The sequence below is a fragment of the Dendrobates tinctorius genome, unplaced genomic scaffold (genome assembly GCF_039654945.1).
Source record: "Dendrobates tinctorius isolate UK_male_01 unplaced genomic scaffold, ASM3965494v1 ptg000016l, whole genome shotgun sequence".
NCBI classification, from domain to species: Eukaryota; Metazoa; Chordata; class Amphibia; order Anura; family Dendrobatidae; genus Dendrobates; species Dendrobates tinctorius.
In genome coordinates, this window is record NW_027361684.1 from 57,351,305 (window position 1) to 57,374,793 (window position 23,489).

Here is a 23,489-nt window from a genome sequence, read left to right on the forward strand (position 1 = left end):
CAGAGCAAGAGCCTTCGCCAGAGACCAGAGAGGAGAGCAGCGACAGGAGAGACGGAAGGGAGGCTCACTGTGGGCAGAAGGGGGACGGCACCGAGCCGTCAAGCAGAGGAACACCGACCGTCCGCCGCACTCCCGCGGTTGCAGCCTGCCCGCTGCCGCCCACAGCTGTCGCCGCTCCACTTCAGCCCGCGGCTGTGGCCTGTCCGCTACCGCCTGTGGCCGCCACTTCACAACAACAACCCGTGGTTGCGCCCTGCCCGCTGCCGCACGCGGCCATTGCTGCTCCACTCCAGCCCATGGCTGCGGCCTGCCCGCGGCAGCCCACGGTCACCGCCGCCTCACCTCAGCCCGCAGCTGCGACCTGCCCACCACTGTCCGCGGTCGCCGCCGCCACCCTCCAGCTGCGGTCAGTCCGTTGCCACCCATGGTCACCATAGCACAGCTCTGGGCTGCGACCTGCCTGCAGCCACTCGAGGCTGCAGCTGCCCATTTCCATCTTAGGGCTTCGACCTCTATTCTCCAGTCCCCAGGCGACACCGCACTGCCTCCGCTGGGGGGTGCTACGCTGATGAACTCTCCAAGGGCCTGCTGTGCCCCCACCTCACCTGGGCGTAGGAACACCCGAAGTCTTCGCCAAATCCTCATCGACTGGGCCCAGAGGCTGAAACGCCGAAGCATCGCCAATCAGTACTCTGCCAGATGTCAGAGAGGATAAGTGACACGTTGTAATTAAGGACCCGTAGTCGGCCATACTGCTGCCCTATAGTGATCGGTCTTTGCCAGGTTAGTCGTGTTTGCATTACCAGTGTATTCTTGTGTTGATCCCTGCGAGGACAATTATTGTTAGCTTGTTTGGTTGTTCAAGATAGCCCCTATAGGCACTATATATATAAAAGTTACACTTTGAAGTACAAACCGTTTCGCGCCTCGTCACTGCATCCTGCATGCCTGCGAGTACTACACTGTAACATCTGGACTCTGCGGGTTCACTGACCATGGGCACCTACCCTTACACAATCTCTTCGACTGAATCCTGAAGTGTTAGACACTATAGAGCATACACCCTTCATCCTGCAATAAAATCCCTTGCTTGTTCAAAGGGCTTATTCTCAAAAAAAAAAAAATTAAAATGCTACCTTTTAATTTCTTAAACCTGCTGTAAAAAAAGTAAGTTATTATCCTTAAATAGTATAGGCACCTTTCTTTAAAATGGATAAAAATGATTTTTACATATGTTAGTTGTGTCTTTAAATAACTTCTCACTGAGTGAGACTAGGAAGTCAAGGAATCCCTGGGGTCAGATACCAGGAGAGCACATCAAAGGCAAAAGGGTAAGGCAAAAGAATGGTTAAAAGGCAAAGTCCAAGGTCAGGTAACAGAGATCTGAATAGCTGAACATAGAGCACAATGCACACACTCCCAAGCAAAGCTACAACTGGCAATAGTCTGCCCATTGTCAGCCAGCTAAATAACCAGATAATCACCAGAAAGGGTAACACCTGGAGGAAGGTCTGCAATTCCAGCATATTGGGTCGGCTAGGCTGCTATTCACAGCCCAGCTCGACCCTGATTCTATAGGATGCCTGAGTTGTCACTCACTTCGTCCCTAGGACACCGTGAGTGGTAGAATAGTTACATTAGTGGTTATGTTTAGTTAATGAAATTGCACAAAGTTTCATTTGCACAATCTTCATTCATTTTCCAGTTTCCAGCCTGATTCAAGTTTCAAAATTCTATCTTCTGAGAGTGTCCCTTCCTGTAATACATTCTGATGTGAGCTCTCTGGGGTACATTTAGCAATGCATTTATGCCAGAAACTGGCATAAAAAAGACAAAACTTACAGCTTTTTTTTTAAATGAAGGTCTTTATTATTAAGGGAAAATGAAACCTACGTGGCCCTATGTGAAAAAGGGATTGCCCCTTTTACCTAATAACTAGTTGCACCACCCTTAGTAGCAACATCTGCAATTAAGCGATTGCGATAACTGGCAATGAGTCTTTACAAGGCTCTGGAGAAATTTTGGCCTACTCATATTTGCAGAATTGTTGTAATTCAGCCACTTTGGGTGGTTTCCGGGCATAAACTGCCTTTTTGAGGTCATGGCACAGCATCTTAATCAGATAAGGACTTTGATTAAGCCAACACAAAGTCTTAATTTTGTTTTTCTTATGCCAATCAGAGTTGAACTTGCTGGTGTATTTTGCATCATTGTCCTGCTGCATAACCTAAGTGCGCCTCAGCTTGAGGTCACGAACAGAATGCTGGATGTTCTCCTTCAGGATTTTTTGGTAGACTAGGGAATTTGAAATGGGCTTCCCAGAGATGTGATAAACAACAGTTAATTTATGTTTTAAGGGGAGGGGGTGCAATCACTTTTTCACACATGGCCCTATAGGTTTGGATTTCTTTTTCTCTTAATAATAAAGACCTTCATTTAAAAACTACATTTTGTGGTTACTTGGGTTATCTTTGTTTAATATTGAAATTTGTTTGGTGATCTGAAGCAAGTGTGATAAACATGCAAAATAACAAGAAATCAGAAAGGGGAAAAAAAACTTTTTGTGCACAACATTTGTATGTCATAATTTGTGACTTTTAGAGCTTTCACTGCTCCTAATGTCATGTTTCAAAAAAGTAAGTAGAGCTTAGTAGAAAGGGATGAGGCCACACAGTCTCAAAAATCCACAGTAATAAATACCAGAAAGTGGCATGTACTATTGTGCAAATCTATGTCTTGGCAGGCATATATTTGTATTTCTGCAGCAGAGACTGTATGTAGTGAGCCTAATATATGAAGAGGCACTCACTTCTTAATAATTTAGATGCAAATGATGTTAGTGTGCTTTTTATTAAGACCAGTGTAAAAAAACACCAGTCTTAATAAATCTTCCCCTCAGTGTTCAGGATGCTGCTTCCTTCATTTGTTCCACACAGTTCCAATACTGTATTATTACTTTTCTCCCTGTTTATAGCCTGTTTTCTCTGGTTTCCCTAAGACATTAGATACTTTCTCCCTCTCCATGCAGTGGAAATCTGTTCACCACACCATCCTCCTCTCAGATGATATCTTTAAGATTGAAGGAAGGGGGAACAGAGAGAAATTAGAAGCAGGAGCAGGTTCTCTGACAGATTTGTATCAGTTTTCCAAATATACTCAGCTTACTATAGGATGGGTCAGAGCTGAAAAAGTGAGGCCTACATGATAGGGATTGGCTGGGAGTAAAAGGAGAAGGGATAGGTGGTTCTTAGATAGAGGCATGGGGGCAGAGGGGCTAAGAGGGGGGAGTATAAGAGAAAAAGTACAAGAAAGGAGGACATTTTATGGGATTGCGGAGTAAACTCACCTGCAGAGTGGGTTTCAAATTCGCAATATTGCAATTTCTTTTAGGAGTCCACTGAGTTTTCTGTAAAAATTGAATTACATTAGATGGGGAAGATCTGCAGGTAAAAAAATGTATGTGTTTTTAGTGAACTTCAGCTGCGGACACTCGCTAGAAATGTATGTAATCCACACATGACCGTATCAAAGAAATGTTGTCAAACCCAAATACCAGGAAGTATAAAAATAATGCAACTTTGTTTAAAACATACAATTCTTAGGAGAAGAAACACAAGAGCACGCAATAAATTCCATATAGAAAAATGTAAATTTTTTATTAAATAGTTAACAAAGATATAAAAATGGATAACAAAAGATGTGCTCATGAACAATTAGGACAATAGATCCCATGTACCGACCCAATCCCCTCCAGATGGAAAACCAGGTGAGTATGTATTAAGAGCCTCAAATCATATCTTAGAACAAAATACCACCCCAGCAAATATGAAATACATAATCAAGATAGCGGTGACTGATATTATCAATGTCAATACACGCAAACAGCGGAGATCAAAGTGCTGGTGGAAGTAAGAGATGACCTTCGAATCATGCCATAGATCAGAATACCACCCCAGCAGATGGAGAGTGGATAATCATAGAAGCGGTGACCGATGATACCAATGCCAACACACACTGCCAGTGGTGGTCAAAATGCTGGTAAAGATAAAGGATCAAAATAAGTAACAACTCACCAGGGAGGGGAAGAGGAAGGAGTCCAGCAGTGGGGCCTCCACAGCTGGACTCCTTCCTCTTCCCCTCCCTGGTGAGTTGTTACTTATTTTGATCCTTTATCTTTACCAGCATTTTGACCACCACTGGCAGTGTGTGTTGGCATTGGTATCATCGGTCACCGCTTCTATGATTATCCACTCTCCATCTGCTGGGGTGGTATTCTGATCTATGGCATGATCCGAAGGTCATCTCTTACTTCCACCAGCACTTTGATCTCCGCTGTTTGCGTGTATTGACATTGATAATATCAGTCACCGCTATCTTGATTATGTATTTCATATTTGCTGGGATGGTATTTTGTTCTAAGATATGATTTGAGGCTCTTAATACATACTCACCTGGTTTTCCATCTGGAGGGGATTGGGTCGGTACATGGGATCTATTGTCCTAATTGTTCATGAGCACATCTTTTGCTATCCATTTTTATATCGTTGTTAACTATTTAATAAAAAATTTACATTTTTCTATATGGAATTTATTGCGTGCTCTTGTGTTTCTTCTCCTAAGAATTGTATGTTTTGAGCTTGCGTTAGGGTGTTGGAGCTGGGTTGTCCCTTGTCTCCCTCATACCCTTCATTTATGGGACTTTTGTTGCCAATATTTGTTTAAAACATAACATACCACCAAGAGACAAAAAAAAACCTTAGCATCAAAATTGCAATGAACATGTACTGTATATAGAAAAATGCACTAAAAAATGCAATGAAAAAAACACAAGTGACCTAATTTACCTAATAGGTGCAGAATTTGTGCAGAAAATCTCCAACATCAAAATTTCACCAAAAACTCATCGTGGGCACACAGCCTAAGGATTTCTCCTGCATTAAATGGTTTCCTTCAAAAGCACATCATTGTCTACAGTGGTCATATAATTTGTATAAACAGAGCCAAAAATAAAGCTAAATGGTAAGCTCCACTGGCAAAGAGGCGTCTGACGTAAGAAAGTAAACGCGTCATAAATGGTTTTCAAATAACAATAGAAACAAGTAACACCCTTCCACTAATCATATATGGAGCAATGGTACCAAACCAGCTTTGCGATCTATTAAACAAAGGTAGGTGATGGTTGACCCAAATAAAATACTAGTTTGGAGCTTCTTCGTGTGCTTAAAGCAGAGCATTGTATCTATTTACACACAAGAAGCATTAAAGATTACAAAAATATTTATTTTGGGGAAAAATAGATCGAAAAATAACTAAAATTGTATAAAAAAATATAAAACAAAATAATAGCCTTAGACCTGCCCAAAAAGCGTCTTGTCATAATGATCTAACCTCTGGTATTAAGGGGTAAACTCTGTGGATCCTCCTGGGGTTCTTCAACATCTATCTTGAGAACGCCTACCCTTGCCTTGGTGTACTCTGCCGCAGAATATTGTGCTCCAGTATGATTGAATAGTTGTCATGTGAATGCAATTGACACTCAGCTGAACAACTCTATGTTTCAGAACACATGACACATGCACAAAAACTGAACGGGTCAATAAGACCCTGTTCACACCACCCAAGAACTAAGACACAGAAACAGAACACAGTATGACAAACGTGCATAAATACTCTGTTGTAAAATATATGTAACTGTAAGTAGCAAGTGCTAGTAAAAGATGTTAACAAAACTAGGGTATTTTGTTGATACGTTTTTTTGCAAAAAAATGTACGCTAAGCCACTCCGCCGCGTCAAGGCATACCCTTCTCGGAGCAGTCCTATCTAATATATTTAAAAACCTGAACATGTGAATAATACCTTCATGAGCAGGGTTCAGAAAGGTGCTGCCCAGTATGGGCTCGCTGGGCAAAATGGCTTTTTATGCATGTCCCAAAAGAGAGAGGCGGGGATCTCCCAAAGCTTGCATAAGCAAGAAATCAATAGATTCAGAACACATGACACATGCACAAAAACTGAACGGGTCAATAAGACCCTGTTCACACCACCCAAGAAGTAAGACACAGAAACAGAACACAGTATGACAAACGTACTATGTATAGTACTCTATCTACAACTATGATGTACTCCATCTTGTGGCTAAATTTAGGTACTACACTTTCCCTACTTAACAGTAGATGTACAAATCAAATTTTAGTCAATACACAGCAGCAATACAAATATATGCAGCATATTATACAAATAGTTATATACAGCACAACACATGGTACCGGAACGAGCGGGGAAGGACAGTATTGCCTTTGTACCCCCTTTCACTCCCCCTTCCTTTAAGATTGGTCATCCCCGAACAAGTACTGAGCAACCTTTATTCTGTACATAATATACTCCTCACAGGGAGGCAAATATTTACACTAAGTCTCCTGTCTCAACAGAGGGTGCCGAACATCACCTGCCCCAGCCACAGACAGTAAATTTATTCCAGGAGAAGGCTCCAGACATCACCTGCCACCATCAGGGATCGCCTGTTTGCTTCACATGGAAGTCCAATAGAATCATTACAGGTGCCTGGCTCACAGTCCTCCAGGTGACACCTGCAGTCGATTATGCTCCGGTTCTGCCCATCTACAGGACCCAAGCACATATGTTGTCCATCATTAACATGACCTGTCCATCAGTTCCTTATTCCTTGGGGAGGGGCTCCCCCTCCCTTTAAAGGTGGCACTGCCCTTATGCGCTATGTGCACTGCCTGTCCTGGGAACAGTCTGTTGCCGCAGTTTGCACGTAGTCCACAACGCAGTCTGAGGGCAAGGTTCTGCTTTCCAGCAGAAGGGGAAATCAAAAGGTGGAAAAAATAACGCTCAACCGTGGCATGTAACGGCCACACTGCACCTGACTGTGGTGCTTCAAGGTTCCTTTGCCCATAGGGACGTGGAACAGTCCCATTTTATTATCATATTATGCAACGAGAACTATTCTTCAAAGTTCAGACATCTCCTCAGTGATATGGTGCAACAGTCACAAAGTGTTACAAAGGAGTCATATATATATTTTTCCAATGGCATCCACTTGTCATCGGTACACGAACCACGTCACTCCACTCTGCATCGGGCTTCATGCCCGCACTCCAGCAAACGACCCTGCAGCCAGAGGTGTTGTGTCCTCCTGTCGCCACAATGACAGGATAGGGACATAATCTGGCCGGTCATGGACTGGAGGACAGGGGGCCAACTCTGCCTCCTGAATCTGGTGAGCTGGGGACTGGCCGTGAGGCATGGGACTGCTATGCAGGGGCTCACTACCTGCGACGGGAGACCAGATAACAGGCCGGGCATCTGGGGTACGGGGTCAAGGCGCAGACCACCCTTCAGGGTTAAGGCGCCATATGACAGCTTTTGAAGCAAGGGACCCAGGGAGAGAACATCCCTCCGGGGTTGAGGGTCAAGGTACACTCACCCTTTCATGCTCCAGTATGCTGGCCAGGCCTGTCCCAGAACTGCGGGATTCCTCCGTGGCTGCTGCTGCGCACTCCGCCAGTTGCTGATAAAGATCCGGCCGGCCTTGGCTTCCCGCACGGGTTCCTCCGGGGCTGTCGATACTTCTGGTCCCCGTTGAGACTGAAGTACTTGCTCTGGGTAAAGAGGTTCCAGCTCCCGATGATATTCCGGCTCCCGGTGGTGTTCCGGCTCCTGCAGCCACCGGCAGCACTCCTCCACAGGTAGAGGGAAGCGGTCAATCCGGACTTCATCTGTGGATCCTCTCAGTCGTCCAGGTCAGGTCTTTTCCTCCTCCATCTGTCACCATCTCCATTGAATGCGGCCTTGGCCGCCACAGCTGCACACAGAATATTCTTCTGGGCCCCAACCGTTCCAGGGTGTGGTTGCTTCTAGCTGCTCCACCCATTGCGCAGCATTTGCTGGTAGAGGGCTAGGTCTCTTTCTTCTCATATGCGCCCACCATGGGCGGACCAGGGGGTGTCTTAAGGCAGAATTTTTGCGCCATACTTGGGTCAGCACGCCCACGAAGGGTGTCATCAAGGTTATTGTTCTTTTTGGCGCCAAACTCCGCCATCTTCATGGCCGCCATCCTGGCCACAATACCAGTATCAGTCACAGTCTCATTTAAAGCATCTGTTTCTACGCATTGTAGAGTGTCAGTCCAAATCAAATTTTCCAGGGTTTCAATCACATCTGAAACACTTGTCACTTTCCTCAAATCTTCAGTTTCATCTTTTCTTGTCACATCAATCTCATCACTCACAGCATTCCCATGCTGCACGGTTTTGGCATCCTGCTGACTACACCATGTGTGAGGGAGGACCAGGGCCATAGTCATGGCCGAGGACACCGGGGCATCTGTGCCCTGGCCTCCCATCACATAAAAACAATGTCCAATAGTCAGCATACCTGTGACTTCAGGTCCAGCATCGTTAGGATCTCTTCTGCACCACTGAAGGCTGTCTGCAGATGATTTCACATGAATTGAGACACAGTCCATTTCAACTTGAAACTGAACAACTTTACTGTTTTCATTTCTCAGCGCATCCGAGTATTTCACAGCATTAATCACAGGTTTCATACTACATGTATCTTCATCTTTCCCTGCACTCCTTCCACATCCTCCAGTACATTTCGGGGTAATAGTGCCTTTGACGGTACTGCAGCATCCTCCTTGTCTAGACCCACTGTATTTGGGGATTCCCTCATCAGTTTCACCCCGGATCTGAGGGCATCAGCCCATGCAATGACCTGCCACATATTGGACCATCTACGCCCTGTACTCTTCCCGAACCACTTTCCTCCTTCTCCTCCAAACTGCTGCAACACTGCTGCTTAATATTGTTCTTCTGTCCTAAGGACAGAAGGCACCCAGGCCCTTCTCCATATTATTCAGGAAATCCTAGAGCTTAAAATACAGCAAGCCCCTCCTAGTTAACTAGTAACTAACTGGTTTCCTACTCCTACTATACTATGTACAGTACTCTATCTACAACTATGATGTGCCCCATCTCGTGGCTAAATTTAGGTACTACGCTTTCCCTACTTAACAGTAGATGTACAAATCAAATTTTAGTCAATACACAGCAGCAATACAAATATATGCAACATATTATACAAAAAGTCACTGTATATATAGCACAACCCATGGTACTGGAACGAGCGGGGAGGACAGTATCGCCTTTGTACCCCCTTATAATTGCATACATAGAAAACCTTGATATCCGACACTGATTTCTGCTTCTTTGTTCTTTTCAATCACTGTTTATTGTTCATTATTTATTCTTATATGATGTTAAAATATATGTTCATGCGATTAAAGTAAATGGGTGGACATACCATTGGTGGAACCTGTGCATCCACACTGAGCCCAGGAGGTAGCAGATCCACTTTCACCCCAAAAGGAAGTGGAATCAGGCATTATGATTTATTGGACTGCAAAGGGCCCGTATATTGTTCTTCCACAGGGACCCTCTTCTGTCTGTGTCCACCCTTGAGTAAATATATGCCTTTTTTGTTGTTCCAAGGTGGGATTTTAGTTAGTTTTATTGATTTAAATTGCCACGTGTTCCGAGCATTGGATGCGGAGGTCATTTGGGAATTCCTTTACATTTCAAATTGCAAATTGAAGTCAAATTAGAGAAAAAAGTAATAAAGTGAAGAAGTGATCGGAGTCCCCCTGGTGACTGTGTCTGGTACATCTTCTGTTACTACTATAAAGTGAGTCATATACAACCCAAGTTTGTGTATTACACCTGCATAACTGATTTACAGCCTCCTTTTATCTCCTCTGGTTGATGTTTAGCTGAACTTGTCTTGGCTTTAAGACTTGTAGATCCAAGTTTAAGAAGTTCAGAGCAGCAGAAGCAGAGTCCGCCCCAACTTGGGAAAACTTTTTCTTTCATTACGATATTTCTTTAGCAGATCTGCCCATTGTACAACACAGACTTCCTCTGGAGACAAAGAGAAATCAGAGCAGCATTGTCTTCTAATCAGAAGTCTCACCGAAGAGAACTCTGGACTGTCAGATATAGCACAAGAACGGCAAGGAACAGGAAAGAGAAACCAGTGAAGAGTCTCCAACAAGTAGACAACAAAATGGATACAACCCAAAAGGTGATACCCACTGAGACACCAAATGTAACTAAACCGCTTTTCAACCCAATCTGCAGGAGCAGACAGGCACCATATGCACATGAAATTATTGAACGTAAGTACAGTTTATTCTACTTTAATGACATTTTAGGCTTAGTACATGTAATATCTAGATGTGGTTAGAATAGACATTGCTTAATCCAGAAACAGAGGATTTGTTGTCACATTACATTTGTTACCACCAGATGACCCTATCACTGTCCGTAAGGATATTCCATTCTCACCAGGAAGCAAATGACTATCAGTCATATATGAGTCATTGAGACAGCAGATAAGTTTATCTCAGCTAAAGACAGTTGATATCTAGCTCAGGACTGCACAATTATTATAGGCATGGAAACTGAAAATCCCTTTACACTTTTGCTTCATATATATATATCATTCTTTTTTTTTTTCTTCTTCCGTGTCGGAATTATTGTAAGAAGGAGAAAAGTCTCTGTACCTAATTTTTGGCCATGTACATGGAGTCTTACAATAAGGGCTCGCTTATACTCTTCTGAGAATCTGTCAGAGTTTGAGCCGAATGTCAGTTTACTGTGAATATTGCAGCACAGGTGCGGAGAAGATGGAGAACTTAATTTCTCCATCTTCTCCATTGTCTGTGCCGGCGTAAATCGTACTGCACTGGGATGATGTCCGAGCGCAGTCCGATGTTTTACACGCATCCATAGACTTGAATGGGTGCGCGTGATCTGATTTGCAGAGCCACTCACTCTGTTTCGGCAGGAGAATAAGCTCTGCACTGCCCCATAGTATATCATTGGGCCGAGTGCTATCCCATAAAACATCACACAGCACTTGACCGATGTATGCGCTCATATGCACGAGCCCTCAGACTCAAATGGGGGAGAGCATGTGGAATATGCTTTATGCGTCATCGCTTTTTAGGAACCTACACAGTTATCCCCCATGTAATAGCTTAGACTGTAGAAAAGAGGCATCTGTATGAGTGTTGGTCAGTTGTGCTTCCATGGAAGTCTTCAAACAGAGGCTGGACAGACATCTGTCTGGGATGATTTAGTGAATCCTGCATTGAGCAGGGGGTTGGACCAGATGGCCCAGGAGGTCTCTTCCAACTCTACTGTTCTATGATTCTATGATATATGTGACTTGCCATAAAGTTGTACCACATCCTTTATCTGAAAGATACCAGAGCTGCCCTTACAAGGGGATCTATCCAGATTCCGATATAGTTTTTGCAATCTGAAACTGATAACACAACCTCCAATAAAAATGTAAACTTAACCCAATATATTTTTTTTTCTGAAAATGTTCACAATGTGAAAGTTGGAAGAACAAATAACAATCAAAATCATCATATACAGTAGTAGCTATTTTTCTGTTGGTTACTTGCCAGTCTATTGCAATGTTGGTGCTGTGACTCCAGGTAGAAGTGAGAAAAGCAAGGGATGTGATGTTTAATTGTGTATTTTTATGAATAATCCTGATATACACTGACCATACACTTGTGATTTATACCAGTGTATCTCACTAATTTTAGCATAACCATAACATCCTCCATCACTGGATACAAGAATCTGAAATGAGGGGTTTCCAGCATAAGTGCTGTCAAAAATATACGCTTCATGCATGTCTGTGTGGGATTTGGGAAGATCGCTTTATGTCTGAATGAACACTTGGCTGGTAGCTATCTTATCAAATAGTCAGACATTAGATTAATTACCCGAGATGCATAACAGCCCCTTGATCCTTTCCCAACTAGGCAAAACTTAAGGGTATGTGCACAAGTTAGCCTGCAGATTTTTCTGCAGAGAATCCGTATCTCTTGGCAGAAAACGCAGGGTAAAATGCTTGCGGTTTTCCAGTGGAATTGATGCGGATTCCTTGCGGTTTTTCTGCAGATTATAGTGCGTTTTTGCTGTGCAGATTTGTTGTGAACTTTCTCCCTTGTGCTTCTGGAGAAGAGAGAGAGAGAACCGCAGCTGCAAATCCGCAAAAAGAATTGACATGCCATGGAAAATAAAACGCTGCGATTCCGCGCTGAATTTTCCGCAGCATGTGCGCAGCGTTTTTGCATTTCCCATTCATTAACATTGTGTGCACTCCGCACTGCGGATTTGAGGCAATTCCGCGCGTCCAAAAATGCTGCGGAAAAGCATCAAAATCCGCAACGTGTGCGCATACCCTAAAGCTCCTTCTTTTGGAAGAAAAATCTGTAACAGAGGCCAAACTAATATGACTTATTAAAATGGTTGTCTAATCAAAATATATTGATGGACCTATCCGATAAGCCAAGATCAGAGCGGCTATGAATGAGGAAGTTTACTACCGAAACGCGTCAGATGCTTCAGGATCTATTTGCACTTATGGAATAAAGTTACAATAAACATGGAATTTTCTGTTACTTGATCAGATCGTTGATGGTACAAGCTCCAACATTGGCTCGATGTAAAAACATGGACAGAACAGGAGCTGTTCTCCAGTACTTGGCAGAGGCCACTACACATTGAATAGAGAGCTGGGTGTCCGTTTGGGACCCAGAGACTCTGCCACTATTCACACTAGGTAGGTTTTACCGTTAGTGTAGTTACGGTCTCAAATGGGTACACCTTGCCGTGATGGGACAGCTTTATACTTTTTTGATCAAAACAGTGTTTACCAAGTACCCTATGTTATTTAATGCACTTGCTTTTTTACTTATTTATTTTCATTAGGGTATATACACATTGTTTTTTCCTTTGGTTTTGCTTGCTTTTATGGCCAGTGTGAACATGCTTTCACATCATGCATGTCATTAAAATCTACTCCAGTTCAGTTTTTTGTTTTTCTATTGAATAGAGAGTGTAGTGCAGCTCCGTTCCGTTAACGTCCAGCTGCTGCTGGAGCCTGATATATTTGATCAGTGGAGGTGACAGTTGTTTGACTCCCACTAATCTGATAACCTAAGGATAGGTCATCAATATATTTTGACCGGACAACCCCTTTAATAGTACTGATAGCCTCTTTTGTTCCAGATGGGCCAGGAAGTCTTCTAAACACCTGCTCTATGTGTGACTTCAGACTGATGGAAAGGAATCTGACTAAAGAATAAATGTGATCTCATTCTGTCTATAAGATCTAGCGAACAGTATTTTACATTTACGGTATATACCGTAACAGTAATTTTCTTAGAGTGTATTAAATATGAGTATTTATTGTCATTTATCCTAACATTTGTACAACATTACACAAACTGCCATATTTTATTGGTTATTATTGCAAGTGCAGAACAGAAAGGATGTGTGATAACGGATCTAGGACATCAGGATTTGATGATAATGTCCAACCCTTGCTGATCAGCACAATCTTTAGAATTAATATGTCAAACATTTAAGCTTATTTCCGAAAACTGTACCAAGATTGTACGTGAAGTGACGACAGTTCAGAGCTTCTCCATTGCCTTTTCAATTAGCTGGGTTTAGTTTCAGTGCACAGATGGATGGGAAGCAATAATGCCTGGGAGTTGAGCGTCCTACATTTCCAGAGGATGTCTGGTTTAAAAAACCCATTTGCAAGTACTATTTTAAGATGTTGACAAGGCGTTCTCTTCTACAAGGAGTATCTCTCACCATGGGACCCAGCATTTCTATGCATTACACAGGCACTGACTGAATTCAATGGCAATCAGATAATGCTTCATTTCCCCAGAGTGGGTGTAAAAAAGGTAACTAAACCACTCGCTCACATTCCTCTACAGATTACAGCAGATAACTGTTATTCCCGTTAGCGCGATAAACTGTTATTAGCCTAATTCCATACTCAAAGAACACGTACAGAAAGTGGATGGTGTGGCACCCCAAAAAGTCGGGGAAAGAATGTGGCTGTACATGTTTTCACCCCATTTACCTGTCTGAAAAACCTGTGATTAAAGATGGGTAGAAGGCGTTATACAATCACCTAATGACCTGTGTAACTCCCACCATATCACTGCACATCGGAGCTCCCGGCCACTTGGCTGTGCAGGACTGCAGCCAGTCGCCCCATGCAGTGTGTAGCTGAGAGCAACCCTGTGTAGAGTGCTAAAGCCCATCATACTAAGGATCAGTGGGATTCTCAAAACATTGGACTCTCAGAAAAAATGAGTTATAAATTCCTGCTCATAAAACACTAATTGTATTGAAATAGCAAAACACAGCTTAGTAAGTGACATCACTAGAATCAGGATCTCCGCCCTCTACATTATGATGCTCTTGGATTACATAGCAAAACACTTGCTGACGGATTCCCATTAAGAGGCATATCCAAATTAAAAAATCAGGCGCATTTTACAAGTGGCATGCACCTTGCCGGGAATCTTAATCCAGTCACAGACTGGAATATGATTTCTGGTGTAAGTTAAGCAAATATGGTGATGAATTAGATAGACAAGCATTGTCAGCCCTCGTCCGGCTCCAGCCCAACCCATTTTGCTGAAGTTGGCTGGGACTTGTGTGAAATTAGCAAAATATTTGCACAGCTCTATCTGGCTGTCCTGGCACCAGAATTGTTCCTCTTTTTAAAGTGTTTTACGGCAGAAAAAACTATCTTTATTATGCTTTTATGTATTTGCCCATTAGTATGTGCACACGACCAGTAACTACTGCAGTTTTGACACTGCGTTGCATTTATACAACGTCAAACCTGCAGCGTCCAGCTATAACAGCTCAGTGGATGGGATTTCTACAACTCCCATGTCCACTATGTGGGTATAGTCGCTTGCAGATCACCCGCGGAGAAGGACATGTGGTGAGTCTTTCCAGACCGCCGCATGTCAATTTATCTTGCAGAGATGCGAGCCTATGCAAGAGAAATTATATCAATAGAATATATTGGATGCGGTGAATCTGCACGGTTCAGAGATCACATGCGGATTCACCTGCTTTCGATAGAAGGCAGCACTTTGAATGCAGAGGACATACTCTGCGTCCAAAGTGCTGCTAGTTTTGGATCGTGGGCACCCGGCATTAGAGGGCATTTACACTGGCCAATTATAGGCCAATAAACAAACGCTGTGGTATATATTCAAGCAGGGGCGTAACATCCTCGGTCACAGGGGTCGCAGCTGCGACGGGGCCCTTGAGCGCTTAGGGGCCCGGGCGCCAGGGCCACCAGTAAGGGCATTAATGCCCTGACTGGTGTATGGAGCCCCTATGAGCAGAGGGGGCCCGCATCGGGGCAGGCTGGGTGGGAGGGGGAGTCAGAGAGGCACCATGTCAGCGCCGACTCCCCCCGCCGCATTGAACTTTTCCCTTCGTCTATGACACCGGCACAGTTCAAAGCAATGATAGAGGAGAGAGCGTCAGCTGACGCTCCCTCTCCCATCATTCCCCGCTCTGCCTCTGACACAGCGGGTGCACGATGACGTCATTGCGCAATCACTGTGTATCAGGTAGAGCAGGAGACAGGAGCAGCCAGCAGCGCGGGCACGAGGAGAAGGTGAGGAGAGTTTTTTTAATGCAACAGTGAGTACAGCCAGGACTGGGGGTGCTGTATACCATGGTGCTGTATACCATAGTGCTGTATACCATGGGGGGTGCTATGCTGTATACCATAGGGGCTGTATACCATGTGGTGCTGTACACAGTGGGGGGTGCTGTGCTGTATACCATGGGGGGCTGTATACCATGAGGTGCTATATACCATGGGGGGTTCTGTGCTGTATACCATGGGGGGCTGTATACCATGGGGGTGCTGTGCTGTATACCATGGGGGCTGTATACCATGTGGTGCTGTATACCTTGGGGGTGCTGTGCTGTATACCATGGGGGGCTGTATACCATGCGGGGCTGTGCTGTATACCATGCGGGGCTGTGCTCTATACCATGTGGTGCTGTGCTGTATACCATGTGGTGCTGTGCTATATACCATGTGGTGCTGTGCTATATACTATGTGGCTGTGTTATATATCCACATGGCTCCGCCTACTTCTGCATGCATCCTGTGTACCTATCTTTAACATTGGGTTCGCAGGGACATGCGTTGTATGCGGATGCGTCCACGTGAGGCGTTTTGACGTGCCCACTGAACGCAAGAAAATGCAACATGTTGCGTTCAGCAGGCACATAAAAACGCCACACGCAGACGCATCCGCAGACAACGCATGTCCCTGCATACACAATGTTAAAGATAGGTACGCAGGATGCATGCAGAAGTAGGCGGAGTCATGTGGAAGTAGGCAGAGCTTAAGGAAAGAAATCCGCAGCACCACGCTGCAGATTCAAACGCTAATGTGAACCCAGCCTAATAGATCCTACTATCTCCATATACAGGTGCATCTCACAAAATTAGAATATCATCAAAAAGTTAATTTATTTCAGTTCTTCAATACAAAAAGTGAAACTCATATATTATATAGAGTCATTACACACAGAGTGATGCATTTCAAGTGTTTATTTCTGATAATGTTGATGATTATGGCTTACAGTCAATGAAAACCCAAAAGTCATTATCTCAGTATATTAGAATACTTTATAACACCAGCTTGAAAAATGATTTTAAAATCTGAAATGTTGGCCTACTGAAATGTATGTTCAGTAAATGCCCTCAATACTTGGTTGGGGCTCCTTTTGCATCAATTAATGCATCAATGTGGCGTGGCATGGAGGCGATCAGCCTTTGGCGCTGCTGAGGTGTTATTGAAGCCCAGGTTGCCTTGATAGCAGCCTTCAGCTCATCTGCATTGTTAGGTCTGTTGTCTCTCATCTTCCTTTTGACAATACTCCATAGATTCTCTATGAGGTTAAGGTCAGGCGAGTTTGCTGGCCAATCAAGCACAGTGATACTGTTGTTTTTAAACCAGGGATTGGCAATTTTGTCAGTGTAGACAGGTGCCAAGTCCTGGTGGGGAAAGAAATTTCAAATTCTATGAAGGGGAAGAGTAGTTGGAAAGAGATAGAGGCAGAGTCAGATATTCTTATTCTAGTTCTCCTAAAATGACAGTATTGTTCTCCATAGAACTTTATAAGCACCAACAGCCATCTCTTATCTCAGTACTGGGAAAGTCTGTATCCACTGAAGACAGATTTAACTCATAAATTGAGAATTTGGAACTTCAATGATCAGTCCAGTAGGAGAAAGAATGATATGGTTTCTTATTTTCACATGTACAATTGATTTCTAAAAAAAAAAAAAATTAAAATCATGGTTACTCTTTAGGCTTGAGGTGTGTGATCTATAACCTCTATGTTCTCACCACATTTAGGTTTAGTACAGATATCATTTATGGGTTGATGCATTTTTTATTCTGCGTTGGCACTGACTTAGCTGTACTTAAGGAGAAAGATGGAAAGGTAAATAACCTGCGATGATAGAGGAACATACTGTCACACCCCTTTATGGTGTTCCTCGGCTCTATTAAAGGTGATTGACACATGCAGAAGTCAACTTTAACCTTTGTCAGACTTCTCACTCAACATCAGTCACCAGCTATTACACATGATAAATATTCAGAGATTTTTCGATACTTGTAATGCTGAGATGTGCGCAGTAATCTGTGATATTAGGTCAAATTGGTTGACTCAAAGCATATTAAAGTAATGTATTTCTAAATCTAATCTATTTTTTACACAACATATGACAGGACTGAAGAATTATAGATAAATATACGGTACTGTGAACAGGTTATAGACTGGTGTGATAAAACGCTGCACAGTAAGAAAACTTTGAGAAATGGAAGTGTTAATAATGTATTTTTAACAATTAACAAAATGCTAAGTCAATGAACAAAAAGAAATCTAAGCCAAATCAATAGTTGGTGTGGCCACCCTTTGCCTTAAATACTTTAGTTGCTTGTTTCTATGTCAAAGGAGTGAATTTTTGGCTTCAATTCTTCCATAAAAAAACATTTCTGGCCAGACTTCTCCAAACAGTTGATGGGTGCATCTGGGTACAACTGGGTTCTGCCAGTTCTGAGCTTATGGCACTGCCAATTTTGAAGAGAGGCATGATGTGTCTTTCATCTGCTGCACTAAGTTTTTTGGGCCAATTACTGCACTTTGGTCCTCAATGTTTCCTATTTCTTTGTGCTTTCTTTGTGCTTTTTCAAGTGAGCTTGAAGAGTTAATCTTGAAACCCCAGTCTGCTTTGAAATCTCAATCTAAGAGAGACCTTACTGATGCAGTATAACTACCTTGTGTCTTGTTGCTGTTCTCACTTTTGCTGTAGTGTGTGCCCTGTATTAGGGTTTTGGTGGTTTCTTATTCAGTTTTCAGCCTGTCATACATCTGCTTCTGTTTCAGTTAATGACTGTTTTCCAACAAACATGTGAAAATGATGATCATTATCATCTGCTTGGTATAACTGGATACCCATACACATGACTATAATCCTACAAAATCCCTGACTTTGTGTAGTAGGGTTTTGGAGTCATGCTAAATGTATTTTATTGAATTTAATATATGTTCTATAAAACGTACCAGTCAGGTATGAATAGGCCTATAAAATTATGCAGTCTACAAAATGTTACAGTAATTTACAAGGTACTAAAATGGTTACAGTGTGAATGACCTCTCCCCAGCTCGTAAGTGTGAGTATGCAATCATATTCCAGCTAGTAAAAAGACTGACTGCAGTCCGGATACAAGCTGTATCATTTTACCTTTGTGCTGACAATCAGTTTTATTATTTGTTTCTGCAGAGATGGATGTGACGGCAATGCTGCTGTTTGCTATGTTAACATTTATGACACTAGTCACTTTGCTGGTATTCTTAGAAGAAGCGCACTACATGTACAAGAAAATGACCGGCTCCAAAAAGGCAATAATTATCTGGATAAATTCTGCGGCACCGGTACGTACGAACAATCAGTACAATATCATCCAGAGGTAAAAAGGGAAATTAGAATAAACTTCAGAAAAAAAGGGACCAATTCTTTACTCAAACTTATTTAAAGTAATCTATATCATATTGAACATGGTGTGTGATCTGCAGGCATGGCATAGCGCAAGAGCTGAGCAGAGGGAAAATATTCAATATTACTTGCTATTTTTTTAAAACCACACTCTTTCTCTGCTTAGAACTCCAGTGGGAAGTTCTATTGAGTGATTTAAAAATAACTGTCAATCATTAGGACCGCCCACTGGACTCCTAAGTGTAAGCTATACCATGTGTTCCCCACAGAACTACGGTATACTGTATATTTAACCTGCTCATTTCCTCCAGTTCCATGATGTGCTGCCTATAGGAAGGTACTATGGGCTCCATAAAAATGTGAAATAAATATTGAGCTTTTCTGTTTTAGGGGAGAGTCACATGACTGTATAACTCGGACGAGGCTCGCAAAACAATGCTTGGACTGGCGGCCGGCTCTACCAACAGCAGCATGACAGCTGCATAGAAATATATACTAATAAAATAATTGGATATGCTAGCTCACTGCTGACATATAGGTGCCCCGGAGAGAACATATCTGTCAATCCTGAAAAAAAATATTTGGTACACGCAAAAGAATGATGCAAAATATGGTGATTAATTTGCCAATCACAGAAATGTATCAACGTTTTGGACCATTGGGGCCTTTATCAAGGTTTATCAGCACTAAAGCTGTCAGGGACACTGGTGCTGCGGAGCTTGTCGCGCTGGGGTAACTCCATGCTGTCATTCTCCTACCGGGACAGCCGACGGCCATCCGTGTGACTCTCCCCTGAAAATGAGTGAATATATTCTAGAATGTATGTAGATGTAATAATGTGTTTGTGCTGTCCTGTGAAATCGCTAGTGATCAGGAGGGGAGCGCAGGGCCCTAGTGACATCGAAGCCAAGTGTGCTCCCTCCATAACCCTACTATATTATTTGTGAACTAGGCAAAGATGTAAGCAACGTATAAGAGGCAGCAGGATGCATATTAATTAAATCAGTATTAACTAATAAACATAAATACAGGAATATTTTAGCAACGTTCTCCTCTCTTATAGGTCATTGCGATAACATGCTGTATTGGAATGTGGATTCCTAGGAGTACAATGTTTACAGATTTTACTGCTTCGGTGTAAGTGTTAGAAGTATTATTACGTATATTAATAATTAACCCTTAGTGCCGCCCGCCATACACTTTATGGTATCCATGTGCTGTCATTGTATGGTGCGGGCTCAGGAACTGAGCGTGCTCTAGGCAGTGAGAGCTCTAACTGTGCTATGTTCAGCAGCTGACATTTAGTGATGCTATTGGAGGCAGCTAGCTCCAATCATATCCATTTAACCTGTTAAATGCCACTGTCAAGTGTGACAATAGCATTTAACAGGTTTAACAGGTTTCAAAATGGCATCTATCACTTTTGGGATTTTGAGGTTGCCATGGCAGCTGGGGGTTTTCTGAAGGCCCACCTATGTCTGTTATGTGAGACCTCCTATAAATCCCAGTATGACGCTAGGCTTAATAGATTATTGTCATTTTTTCACATCAATACACTGCGATAGTATATGCTACCAAGCAGTCACAGATTCAAATCCCCTAAGCAGACTAACTACAAAAGGAAAAAAATAATTAAAATGTATATAAAGAAAAACAAACCCAAATATAAGCTTAAATCACTGCCCTTTTCCCAAAGATGAACAGCAAAATATAAAAAGTAAAAAGAAAAATAACATTTAGTATTGCTGCTTGTGTAACTGTTTGAACTAATAAATTATGTAAATATTTATTCTTAACAGTGGACCCCAAATGGGAAAAGTCACATCTTATCTAATCCATTTTTGGCTAAGTTCGCATGTCATTTACTGATCCGTTAGAACGGATCCAGCGGCAATCTGTTTTGCAAAAATCGCATTGCCATCCGTTTTCTTCCATTTGTAACAGATCTAATAAGTGGATCCAGTAAGCAAACAACGGATTCTTTACAAATGGAAGAAAAACTGAAGGCAAATTAATGGATTCGCTTTCCATAGACTTCAATGTTAAAAAAACAGATCCATCAGAATCAGTGTTATAAAAATGGACTAAGGGCAGAGACACACTAGCGATTTAAAAATCAGTTTGATTTTGATGCAGTAGAATCGGAAAAACGTAATGCAATCACAATCATGTGAGTGTCATGCGTTTTTTGCGTGAGTACAAGATTTTGGTCTTACAGATGCGCCTTTTCTGGGGTGGCTGAGGGCAGATGTTTTTAGCCGGGGGGGGGCAATATCCATGGTCCCTTCCTAGGCTATTAATATCTGCCCTCAGTCACTGGATTTCCCTCTCTGGCGCAGAAAATTGCACGGGAACCCACACAATTTTTTCCCATGAATACATTATTTTATTAAATACCTACAGGTCCCAAGTCTTACCCACATATACTACTAACACTATTAGTCACTGACATACTGTATATAAATATAAGTGTTCTGCAATGGCTTACTGTATGTAATCCATCTCTCTAATGATTTTACAAAAGCCGACAAATGTATTACCGGCTACTCTACTATGTATCTCTCTATGAAATACAAAGATATACATACTGTATTTATACAGTTAGGTCCATATATATTTGGACAGAGACAACATTTTTCTAATTTTGGTTCTAGGCATTACCACAATGAATTTTAAACAAAACAATTCAGATGCAGTTGAAGCTCATACTTTCATTTGAGGGTATCCACATTAAAATTTGATGAAGGGTTTAGGCGTTTCAGCTCCTTAACATGTGCCACCCTGTTTTTAAAGGGACCAAAAGTAATTGGACAGATTAAATAATTGTAAATAAAATGTTCATTTCTAGTACTTGGTTGAAAACCCTTTGTTGGCAATGACTGCCTGAAGTCTTGAACTCATGGACATCACCAGACGCTGTGTTTCCTCCTTTTTGATGCTCTGCCAGGCCTTCACTGCAGTGGTTTTCAGTTGCTGTTTGTTTGTGGGCCTTTCTGTCTGAAGTTTAGTCTTTAACAAGTGAAATGCATGCTCAATTGGGTTGAGATCAGGTGACTGACTTGGCCATTTAAGAATATTCCACTTCTTTGCTTTAATAAACTCCTGGGTTGTTTTGGCTTTATGTTTTGGGTCATTGTTCATCTGTAGTATGAAACGACGACCAATCAGTTTGGCTGTATTTGGCTGGATCTGAGCACACAGTATGGCTCTGAATACCTCAGAATTCATTCGGCTGCTTCTGTCCTGTGTCACATCATCAATAAACACTAGTAACCCAGTGCCACTGGCAGCCATGCATGCCCAAGCCATCACACTGCCTCCGCCGTGTTTTAAAGATGATGTGGTATGCTTTGGATCATGAGCTGTACCACGCCTTCGCCATACTTTTCTCTTTCCATCATTCTGGTAGAGGTTGATCTTGGTTTCATCTGTCCAAAGAATGTTCTTCCAGAACTGTGCTGGCTTTTTTAGATGTTTTTAAGCAAAGTCCAGTCTAGCCTTTTTATTCTTGATGCTTATGAGTGGCTTGCACCGTGCAGTGAACCCTCTGTATTTACTTTCATGGAGTCTTCTCTTTATGGTAGATTTGGACATTGATACGCCTACCTCCTGAAGAGTGTTGTTCACTTGGTTGGCTGTTGTGAAGGGGTTTCTCTTCACCATGGAGATTATTCTGTGATCATCCACCACTGTTGTCTTCCGTTGGCGCCCAGGTCTTTTTGCATTGATGAGTTCACCAGTGCTTTCTTTCTTTCTCAGGATGTACCAAACTGCAATTTCTCGGATGGGTTTTTTCTGTTTTTGCAGCTTAAGGATGGCTTTTTTCACCTGCATGGAGAGCTCCTTTGACCGCTTGTTTCCTTCACAGCAAATCCTTCCAAATGCAAGCACCACACCTCAAATCAACTCCAGGCCTTTTATTTGCTTAATTAAGAATGACATAACGAAGGGATTGCCCACACCTGTCCATGAAATAGCCTTGGAGTCAATTGTCCAATTACTTTTGGTCTCTTTAAAAACAGGGTGGTACATGTTAAGGAGCTGAAACTCATAAACCCTTCATGCAATTTTAATGTGGATACCCTCAAATGAAAGCTGAAAGTCTGAACTTCATCTGCATCTGTATTGTTTTGTTTAAAAGTCATTGTGGTAATGTCTAGAACCAAAATTAGAAAAATGTTGTCTCTGTCACAGTATTGACACCCCTGCAATTCTGTCAGATAATACTCAGTTTCTTCCTGAAAATGATTGCAAACACAAATTCTTTGTTTTTATTATCTTCATTTAATTTGTCTTAAATGAAAAAACACAAAAAGAATTGTCCTAAAGCCAAATTGGATATAATTCCACACCAAACATAAAAAAGAGGGTGAACAAAAGTATTGGCACTGTTTGAAAAATCATGTGATGTGATGCTTCTCTAATTTGTGTAATTAACAGCACCTGTAACTTACCTGTGGCACCTAACAGGTGTTGGCAATAACTAAATCACACTTGCAGCCAGTTGAAAGAAAAG

The 23,489-nt window shown here is 42.3% G+C and overlaps 1 protein-coding gene across 1 annotated transcript in view; it reads left to right on the forward strand.

Moving 5' to 3' along the window:
* The first annotated feature begins 9,777 nt into the window (after positions 1-9,777).
* Positions 9,778-23,489, forward strand: part of LOC141080583 (organic solute transporter subunit alpha-like) — a 67,956-nt gene continuing 54,244 nt past the window's right edge. Inside the window, exons 1-3 of the mRNA XM_073565899.1 lie at positions 9,778-10,202; positions 18,761-18,912; positions 20,037-20,110. Coding sequence (XP_073422000.1) covers positions 10,091-10,202; positions 18,761-18,912; positions 20,037-20,110 — 338 coding nt within the window. The 5' untranslated portion in view covers positions 9,778-10,090. The remainder of the gene's footprint in view (positions 10,203-18,760; positions 18,913-20,036; positions 20,111-23,489) is intronic.